This window comes from Myotis brandtii, unplaced genomic scaffold (assembly GCF_000412655.1).
Source record: "Myotis brandtii unplaced genomic scaffold, ASM41265v1 scaffold1279, whole genome shotgun sequence".
Lineage (NCBI taxonomy): Eukaryota > Metazoa > Chordata > Mammalia > Chiroptera > Vespertilionidae > Myotis > Myotis brandtii.
Window position 1 is genome coordinate 1 of NW_005354503.1, and position 10,483 is coordinate 10,483.

General features: G+C 50.5%; 1 protein-coding gene across 2 annotated transcripts in view; it reads right to left on the reverse strand.

Annotated features, from left to right (window-relative positions):
• Nucleotides 1–1,892: 1,892 nt before the first annotated feature.
• Nucleotides 1,893–10,483, reverse strand: part of KHNYN (KH and NYN domain containing) — a 30,228-nt gene continuing 21,637 nt past the window's right edge. Inside the window, exons 1-8 of one of the 2 annotated variants that reach the window (XM_005859566.2) lie at nucleotides 10,386–10,476; nucleotides 9,761–9,981; nucleotides 7,883–8,994; nucleotides 7,604–7,734; nucleotides 7,423–7,519; nucleotides 4,146–4,253; nucleotides 3,838–3,939; nucleotides 1,893–3,221 (exon numbers count right to left, since the gene is read on the reverse strand). In XM_005859566.2, the coding sequence (XP_005859628.1) occupies nucleotides 2,969–3,221; nucleotides 3,838–3,939; nucleotides 4,146–4,253; nucleotides 7,423–7,519; nucleotides 7,604–7,734; nucleotides 7,883–8,994; nucleotides 9,761–9,961 (2,004 nt within the window). In that variant the 5' untranslated portion in view covers nucleotides 9,962–9,981; nucleotides 10,386–10,476 and the 3' untranslated portion in view covers nucleotides 1,893–2,968. Of the gene's footprint in view, nucleotides 3,222–3,837; nucleotides 3,940–4,145; nucleotides 4,254–7,422; nucleotides 7,520–7,603; nucleotides 7,735–7,882; nucleotides 8,995–9,760; nucleotides 9,982–10,385; nucleotides 10,477–10,483 lie in introns of those variants that run through there. The other variant, XM_014534263.1, reaches the window with a different exon arrangement.

The following is a 10,483-nucleotide window of genomic DNA, read 5'->3' on the forward strand; positions in this document are numbered from 1 at the left end:
TAAAGATAAATTATCTCATTAGCTTTGGCTCGTCTCTTTGGCCTAGGTTCTGCTTGAATGTATTTCACAGAACATCACCCTAGATCAGTGGTCGGCAAACTCATTAGTCAACAGAGCCAAATATCAACAGTACAACGATTGAAATTTCTTTTGAGAGCCAAATTTTTTAAACTTAAACTATATAGGTAGGTACATTGTTATTAACTTAATTAGGGTACTCCTAAGGCTTAGGAAGAGCCACACTAAGGGGGCCAAAGAGCCGCATGTGGCTCGAGAGCCGCAGTTTGCCGTGTCGACCCCTTACAACTCTCCTATCCATACTCGTCTTGTATACTTGTTTCGTCTATCTTTTGTCACCCACGCGTGATTTGTGGACGCAACTAGCACTAACCACTGTACAATGAGACTGCTGACTGACTGGCTCACTCAACTCATGCATGAATCGCGCAGCGCCGCGCTGCGCCGCGTCTCCTGTCGCCCAACCGACCGACACCCCCCACTTCTAACTCCACTTCTTCAAAATAGATTCGCCCAGGCTGGAAACCGACTTCTGCGCATGGGCCACAAAGTTTCAATCGCACTGTACGTGCGCGCCTGCACGTGGTATTTTGTGGAAGAGCCACACTCAAGGGGCCAAAGAGCCGCATGTGGCTCACGAGCCGCGGTTTGCCGACCACTGCTCTAGATGACTCTTTCCTCTATGTGGGGTTTTGAAAGTGACAGTGAGCAACATCTCTCTTTTTGTTTCCTCCATTGCCAAAAGAGTTGATAACAAACTGGGAGCATGAGATTATGATAAAAGTAGAGACTATAAGACAGGTGATCCATTTCCAATGGGTTCTGTGGTCATCCTGCTTACTTATTCACATAGTACCATTAGGATGCCAGCGAAGAAATGGGGCCCCAAGTCTAGGACAGCCTTCCATCTGTCACTGAATTAATAAACCAATCACATACTGGTCAGAGTTCATCAAGCTGCAGGAGTAAGCTAGCACCCCTCTGAGAAGCTTAGGACAGGTCTAATATCAGAGTCCCAGGCAGGACAGAAGATACCTTTGGCCTACTGTACACCCACCATCACTGAAAGTGAAAGGGGCAAGGAATATACCAAAAACTACAAACAACCCCGGGGGTTTAGGACCCCCCTTTTTACCTACCCTGATTTCTACATGACCAGTGGTTCCTCAGGCCACCAAGTTGTGCCATATTAACCGATTTCCTTTTTTCCAAGGAGACTTTGAGTCACTGTCAGCTCCCTGGCTAGCCTTTCTCCTACACACCTGTCCCCAGCCCAAGTCAATAAGGTCTAGTAATATACATCCCCAACAGGGAGGAGGGGCAAAGACACTAGGACCCAGGACCCTCCCCATCATCAGTCAGCTCCCACTAGAATGAGGAACTGGGTGACAGTCTTCAACTCCCCACGCTGCTCGGGGAACAGAAGCCAGAGCCTGAAAAGGACCATGTCCAGGGACTTGCTGTAGGGCCCAAACACAGAACCCTGTGGTGCCTGCCCCTCTTCTTTATCTGGTCTTAGACTCTTTAGGAAGTTGGCTGGCCATTATTCCTGAGGGAATGGCCAGCCTCAAAGGCAGAAGTACAGAAGGGTATATTGGGGGCTGCAATAAAAGACTAAACTGTCCACGAGGTATTGTGGACAAAACTACCTTGAAGGTAGTTTTTTGGCACTAGCGGACTTCAAGCAGATACAGGACAATGACCTGTAGGATTTTGGGTGGAAAGGATGTTCTGATGGGACAGCAGTTGGTCTGATTCTCCCCATTTTAATTCTTCGGTTTTCATTTTCCAGATAATTAGTTCATCTAGTTACAACCTCTATAGCCCTCCCCCACCCCCAACCCCATACACACACACACACACACACACACACAAAGCAGAAGTGGGCCTCGCTTTATGCAACATACGTGTTCTGTAGAGAAAATGCTAGGGTCAGATCACATTAACATTGTCATAGCAGAGCATGGCTTCCATTGATTTGGTGAATGCGCAACACCACAGCAAGTGCATTGAACAGGGGACTTTCTGACACATTCGGTAATCTGTAAACAAACACTTGAATGCAACAGGAGAGCTGCCATTTAGAGGAACCCTGAGAGTATTCTGGTAATGCAAACAGTCACCCCTAACTAACTGTTTTGTAAATGTGGATTTGGGGGTTGCCCAAAGGGACGCAGCCATTATAGGGCACAAAATGAGGGTGCAGTGTTAAAATCTAGGGCACAGGCCCTGGGGACAGAGGACACTCGGTTCTCTGAAAATGAGGTTTTGGTTTGGAAGCCTGTGCAGCCACAGACAGACACACCTGAGACTTGGTCCATGTCCTGTTCCTCCAAAGAGCCCTGCTCCATGTTCTCATTTCTCCCAACAGGCATTTTTTCATCTGATTTATAGGCAGAAGTAAAGGGCAAGTAGCTCAATCAAGGTCACAGGCAGGTACAGCTGAGACCAGAAGCCAAGTCTTCCTCTACTTTCCCCATCAGCTCCCTGTTGCCCACTGTAACCCAGACCCCCGCCTTTCCAGGGCTCCGCATTCCCTTTTCAAGGTTCCCAGGAGTTCTGCCAGGCCTGGGAGCATCCTGTCCTCTGGCTACATCCCCAACTCAGCTTTGAGGAGGAACTGGAGTCCCAATCTCCAGGACCTAGCCTTTCCAGCAGCCTGCACTCCCTACAGACCCTGCGCTAAGGCAAGCAAGGTTGAGGAGTTAAGGCTGACCAGAACCCCTTGAGAGCTGGTTGAGGTCCTGACTCAAGAGGAGATCAGGTCTCGTTACGTCCCCAAAGTGCCCCAGGCAAGAGCATTCCCCACTCACGAAGGCTCTTCTCAGTGCTTCCCTTACCCAATGCACCAACTCAGAGTGGGTCTGGGGCAGGGTCTGAGCATCACAGAAGGGACTAAGCTAGGCAAGGCTGGAGCTGATGTGATGGCAGCCACTAGGGCAGGTGAGGCTCAAAAGTTGAGACTGAGCAGGGCCTCAGAGAGCTGGTTGATGTCGCGGCAGTAAGGCTCCCGCTGCAGGATGAAGTCCACCTTGTGATCCTGGCCCCAAAACACCTCTAGCAACTGGCGCCGGAGCCTCTCAGTCTCCCGGGTCTTCCGAATGCCACCACTGCCTTTTTCCTCCTCTTCTCTCCCCTGCTGCTGCTGACTGTGTTCTGTGAGGCCCCTGGAAGGATGCTGAGCCTTAGAAGATTCCTGTGCCCTAGGAAGAAGCAGAGGGAATAGAAGAGCTGATGTGCATCCTGGAGAGAAGTTAGAGGCTCAGTGGGCCTCCCAGCACTCCACTGCTGTTAACTGCCCTGCCTATTCCTGGCTCTGAAGTTCCCTAAACTGACCACTGAGCGGCAGTATCAACCCACTTCTGAAGGGGAGACAGATCGTTCCTTTGAAACCAGGAAGGTGAACCTTGCCATTACTAAAAATCTAGCCTAATAAATTAATCACTTACTTAGTGGTCCAGCAGAGGGCGTGCTGAATACAAGTGGCCATAAGTAAAATCAACCACGTTCCAAATAACTCCAGCAAACTAACTAGAGAAAACAGGAAGCAGCAGCTTCCCTCCCAGCCTGCCGAGTCTGTGTCAGGACTTCCAGGGAAGCAGTTAAAGGCAAATTAAGCTGGTCCACACTGAGGTCACACTTCCTCCAAGTCTCCAGGCCTGCAAGGCCCCTGCAGAAAGGGGGCCAGGGCCAGGCTGCCTATGAGAGTCTGAAGCGTTACCTGACTGGCTTCTTCAGGAACATCCAGGCCTGCAAGGCCCCTGCAGAAAGGGGGCCAGGCTGCCTATGAGAGTCTGAAGCAAGAGTCTGAAGCGTTACCTGACTGGCTTCTTCAGGAACTCATCCAGCATGGGGCCATTTCGCCCCAGTGGGTCATCAGGGACCATGAAGAGGTTTCCCACGAAGGTGAAGGGCAGCAGGCTGGATGGGAACAGAAATGTAATGGTCACAGAGGGACCCCTGCTCACCTCCCAAACAGCTGAGACCAACTCCACCAGAAGCTGTCAGCCATTATCCGTCAAGCCCGTGTCAAGCCCGTTCCCAGAGTCCTCACCCGGTGGCAGAGAAGCACTGGTTTTAGAGAAAGGTCTGAGTCGGAGCCCTTTTCTCAGGGGATGCCCCCTCACCGCTCTCTGATGATTGCCATCCACTTCTCAGACTCCTCCGCCAGGTCCCGGAACTGGTCGTTGGAGACAATGATCCCGTCGGTCTCTTCAGCCAGCTTCACCATGAACCTGTCTCAAAAACCACAGCAGCATTCTGGACTTCTCTAAAGCCTCAACCCCAAAGAGCACTATCAACTCCCATGACCCACTTCTGGTGATGGAGATCTGTCCCACCACCACCCCCATTTTGACCCAGCCACCAAGGAACCGACTGGATACATAGGTTAGAGAGAAAACAAAGACCAATCCAACGTGGAATCCCAAGAACGTCCCCTCCACTCACCACAACCCTCTACCTAATACTTTGTGCTTTGTTAATAAGACAGTAAGATCTAGCCCTGGTCCTTTCTTCCACCCTACAGTCACAAATCTATCAACAATCAGTCACAAATCCATCCTGTTTTTCCTCTTAAAAGCCTTCCATTCTGTCCCCTTCCTTTCCAGTCCCACCATTACAACCTTAGCTATTCAGACACTGCAACTGAGATACTGATTAAGGGGTCCCCTGACATTTACCACCCTGTGGTCTCTCCTGCCCTCCCCCAAGAGAACATGTTCTTCAGCTACACAAAACTCTTCCATACCTTTCCATTATCTACTGCATGAAGTCCACAAGCCCAGGCCTGGCAGCTAAACCCCTGTAGAACCCAGATGCAGCCACTTTCATGGCCTTCTCTCTCCCAGTATTCCCAAAGGTACTCTCAACTTCAGCCAAAATCAATGATTGGATTACATCTCTTCTTCAAACATACTCTCTGACTTCTATGTTTCTCAAATTATTCCCTCCATTCAGGAAGGTGATCCCAAACCTCACTGATGAACAAAATCACAAGAATAACTTTTTAAAAGAGATGCCTGCCCTAGCCAGTTTGGTTCAGTAGATAGAGCATTGGCCTGCAGACCAAAGGATTCTAGATTCAATTCCAGTCAAGGGCTTGTACCTTGGTTGCAAGCTCCTCCCCGGCCCTGGTCAGGGCTTGTGCAGGAAGCAACCAATCGATGTGTTTCTCTCACATCGATGTTTCTGCTTTCCTTCTCTCTTCTACTCTCCCTAAAATTCATGGAAAAATATCCTCGGGTGAGGATTAACAAAAAATAATAATAATAAATTTTAAAATAATAAATAAAAGGAGATGCCTGGATCCCACTAGAGTAATCCTAATTCCATAGAACTGGGCAGTGTGGGGAAACTCACAAAGGGGTAGGCTGGGATCTTTTTGAACAGGTTTAGAAAACAAGAGATCCAGTCATCTCATATTCTTCTCTATCATCGAAAAATACAAATCTCTCCCTTCTCACAAAACCCCAGCCAGAAGCGGGCTCCCTTTCCTCCAGGTTCCTGAAGTGTTTGATTTATAGTTTCTTTTGGCTCTTCAAAATCAAATTCCCAGCATTCCCAACTCCTTCTGCAAGCCACACACCTAGCAGTAAGTGGGCAGTCAGTATTTGAAAGACTGTGGTACAGAGGGACTACTAATCAGGATAGGGTGTGCCAGATGTCTGGTTCTGAGTTTCTGTCTGGGAAACAAATTAAGGAGATGACATTCAATTGTATACAGTGTCATATAATATACAAAAAGGTATTTTCAGGCTATTATCATTATGTAACATGATACCATTATCATGTTACATCACATGTTGTTCATCAGTATTCACCCAGTTGGCCTATGCACCACTGTGAAGTCACTGTAACGAGGCAAAACTCCAAATTCATATTGTGCTGTCAGCTTGTCAGGACCTACACAACTGTACAAACATGTGCCTTTAAAATTCACAACAACTGACTTGACCTTCAGTTTCAGTTCTGTGTCAATGCTGGTATGAAAAGAAGGTTCCATATCTTAGATAATCTGTGAAATCTAGACATAAAAAAAGAGTATCAGGAGACAGTGAATTGCCTTTTTGTAGAATACCATTTACTTGTCAGGGAGAAAAAGTTAAGTACTTGAAAAGATAAAATATGTAATCATTATGGTTTGGAAACTAGTAGTTTGTTTTTGTTTTGTTTTTTTTTTTCATTTAAAACTTTAAATCCTGGAGAATCAAGAACTGTAGTTGCAAACATTTTTAATTGGATTAATTAGCTTTTCAAATCTGCCCATTTCCCACACGGTGTATGTACACTGAGGATGAAATGTGTCCCGTGTTTTTCATTTAAACCATCTGGCAGCTTTCAATTCTTATTTTTCCTTTGCCACTTAGTAGGTTTTGCCAAGAGAGTTAACCACTCTTAGCCTCTGCTCCATTTCGGTACTGTAGAGATAAGACCTTCTGCCACACTTGATTGTGTTCATGAACAGTTCAGGAATATCACTGTATTCTTGCCTAGCACCTTGAGTGAGAAAAGCACATAACTTATCTTCTTTTGACAGTCACAAGGAGCGTGAATGAATGGAAGAGGACCCTGAGACAAGAGGTTAATTCACTAAGAGACTTGTCCACAGTCAGAGTCAATGAGTAGTACAACTTGAGGCTCCAAGTCAGATCATCCAATTCTAGGTTAAGTGATCTTTCTTTCTTTTTTTTTTTTTTTAATATATTTTATTGATTTTTTACAGAGAGGAAGGGAGAGGGATAGAGAGTTAGAAACATCGATGAGAGAGAAGTATCGATCAGCTGCCTCCTGCACACCCCTCACTGGTTTGTGCCCACAACCAAGGTACATGCCCTTGACCAGAATCGAACCTGGGACCTTTCAGTCCGCAGGCCGACGCTCTATCCACTGAGCCAAACCGGTTACGGCGGTCAAGTGATCTTTCTATGATACCATGTTTTATTTATGTTTTGTTTTATGTTAGTATGCATGGATTGTGTTTCTTCATTTGACTTTTTATTTTGAACATTTACTCTGGTTTTTCCAGAATGTTGGGGGAATTTCTCTAAGTGTTTGCAAATTTAGGATGTAAGAACATATTTGTCAGCTATTTATGTCATAAGCTTTCACATCTTTCCATTAAACCAGTATTTCCTAGACAGTAGGCACTATATAAATACAAAGCATTGTTTAGTTTGATGAATGAAAAATGAATGAGCAAACACAGTTGTCTACCATCCATTTCATCTCACCTGTGGGGCAGGTTTTCCTGCCCAGTCATGGAGACACATGAAGAAATAACTGGCCCTGTACCCAATACCCAGGCTTAGAAACAGTGCAAAGGGTCAGGAGCTTCTGACTCTCCCCTGATCTCCCACTGGGCTCCTTGAATGTCAAGGCTGGGGCCAGGAGAGAAGCAAGTACCTGTCATCATAGGAAGAGATCCTCTTGCCATCCATGACTCGGGAAGGAGTGAGGGAGAGCAGACTGAGGGAGTAGAGCTTTTGCAGGTAGTGACCCTCTAGAAACATAGGAGCACAATGCAGTTATCTTTAAGGTAGAAGCAGGGTCTAGCCCAGGACACAAAAGACCAGGCCCAACTCACCTTTGACCCTGGCATCCCTATTGAAGCGCCACTGAGGCACAAAGACAGTTATGTCCCGGTGGCCACGATCCCAGAAATACTGCACAGCAATGGCAATGCCCCGGCTGGAGAAGTTGTGCTGGAGGCCATGCCTGCAGTGGGAAGGGGTCGGCACTCTGGGGCCCCAGATGAGGGCCTAGCAGCCTGGCTGGAGTGCTCTCCCCTCAGCACATTTCCCCCAGGAGAAAACTGCCCATCTCCTCCCCCTCCCCAGAACCCCCAGTCCCACCTGGTACTCACACCATGGCCACGTTGCTGCCATCAATGACAATATGGCGGAGGTCTGGCTGGCCAGGTACATTGGCAAGGCACAGGGTAAAAGGGTCCTGTAGGGCCTCCTGGAAACGCTGTGTGCCAGTCACCAAGTTGCCCCCCCGGGTGCCTCGTTTCCACGGAGACCCCCGACCACGAACCACAACCTGCTGCTTGTCTCCCCTGTCTCCGCGGTCTCCACAATGCCATGGGGGTTCAGGTGCAGGTGGGGGGCTAGGCACTCTGGGAGGTGAGGCTTCCCCGTTGTGGAGCCGCTGGAGGAGAGAGGCTCCCCGGAGCTGAGCTGCCCTCTGACAGCCCTGGGCACCAGGAGGCTCACCCTGGATACAAAACCTTCCTCCTCTTTCCTGAGGCCCCCCCTCCTTCCCCGGGGCCTTCTTCTTCAGGAACCCTTCCTGCCCTACCTCTCCTCCCCCTGACTGTGACCTGTAGGCCACTTCTTTCTCCCAGGCCTCTTCCCCAGGCCGCTCCTTCAATCCCAAATCCATCTCCCTGGGGCCACCCTGCTTCCCTCCCTCCTTCTCTATAGCATGTCTCTCTCCCCTTGACTCTGGCCACCCTGTAGGTCCAGTGTCCAGGGACCCCCTGCCTTCATTCAGGGGCACTCTGACTCCTTGATGCTGATCACCCAGCAGGCCTGGGCTCCCCCCCTCCCAGGAGAAATGCGCTTGGGGCCCTTGTCCCCTGGATGCCTCCTGTACCAGGCTCAGCAGTTCCTCCTGGACAGCCAGGGGCAGCTGCAGCAGGGCCTCTCTGTGGGCATCCCCCTGGGGCTGCAGCAGGGCACCGAAGTCCCTCAGCACTCCAGCACACTGAAAGGCTCCAGGAGGCAGCCCTGGCCGAAAGTCCCAGCTCAGCCGCTCCACCAGCTCCTCCACTCGGCTCTGAGCCATGACGAAGGCCTCCGTGAGGCCACTGGCCATCAGCGATCCAGGCGCCCCAGGCACCAGGTGGGCTGATGTGCTCCAGACCAGGCAATCGAGGAAGAAGCCCTGGGCCCCCAGGAAGATGCAGTGCAGTTTGGGTGGATAGTGGATTTCATCCTGCAGCTCTGGGCTACAGAGACCCTTCAGGTACTCCTGGGGAAAGGGGGAAAGGAGGGGGAAAGGAGACTGCTGGAATCCTAAGTGGCCCAGTAGCCACTTCAGGCTCACTGCTCTCCCCTGAGCTCCAGGATGCCTGGGCAGAGCAATGATGCCTCACAGATCCTGACAAAGGTAGGGGCTAAAAAGGGGTCAAGAATCTCACTTCCTTTCCTTTCCAGCTGACAGCTATAGCTAGTATTTCCATTTAGAACTTGATTGGCTTTAAGATACAATTATAACTAATTGATTGTCTCTCTATTTATGTGTGTATGTGTGTTGTCTATTTCTATCATAATGATCGCCACTGCTAACTTTACTAAACTCATGCTTTATTTCACTCATGCTAAGCCCAATGAACTGGGTACTGCCATTATTCACATTTTATAGATATAGAAACTGAAACTCAGGTCAGGGGGCCGGTAGGCAGTAGAGCTGTACTGGAACCCAGGCCTGGCCTCCTGCAGTGAATTCCTTGGTGGGGCCTGCTCGCCCAACCGGATTTTCTCTACTGTTCTCCCGAAGAACACACACTGATCTGAATCACTTGTCTCCAAGCCCTGGCAGAAGTTAGGTCATCATATCAGAAACGAAATCAAAACTCCATACAAATACAAAGTTGGGGAGTCTCCCACAGCTCAGGGCCACTGAGGTTGCCAGAGAGACGAGCAGTAGTGAAGACCATTCCCGGCCTCTCCTCTCCCCAGCCTCTGCGTGGGGGAGGGAGGGGCTGCTCCCCGAAGGGTCAGGGCGGAGCGTTCACCTTGGCTCTGCTGACGTTCTCCTTGGGGCCCTCCAGCTGCAGCCAGATGTGAGGGTTCTCGGGGCAGTCCTTCCGGAGGACGCTCATCCTCACGCGGAAGATGCGCTCCACGTGGGGTTGCTGCTCCCACACTTTGTCCTCCGCCTCCGCAGACACTGCAAAGCGGTCCGGGGACGGGGAGCCGGCCCCCCAGGTCGGCATGGCTGCTTGGCGGCCCAGACCTGGAAGCAGGAAAGGCAGCTCAGAGCCTCGCCGTCCCCTCAGCCCACATCTCGGTCTCCCGGGCGACCTCGGCCACCAACAGGTCGCACCGAGTTACAAACAGAGTAAACAACCCAGGAGACCTCGGGCCATCTTGGAGGGAGGGGGAGAATGTCAGGTTAAGGCAGCCCGGGCCTTCTCGCCAAAGCGGGCGTCATGCATAAACAAGGCTGTCTCTCTGGGACGGGCGTCTGGCCTTTGTAAAAGGACGACCACAGCCCCGAGCAGGACCGGGGACCGGGGCGGGGGAGGAGGGGCCCCGGCTCCGCCTGGGGCCAGAGGAGTGGGCGGTGAGAAAGAGTCCCTCTTCTCGGGGACTCTGCCACCCCCGGGCCGAAGACGTCCCCTCACAACGGGTCCTCACCAGGGCCGGCACCGGGCTGTCCTCCCGCGTCCCTCGTCTTCTATTTGCCAGGTTCCAGCCACTCTCACGCACCCCTCCCCCTGCCGCCCCCCGCCACC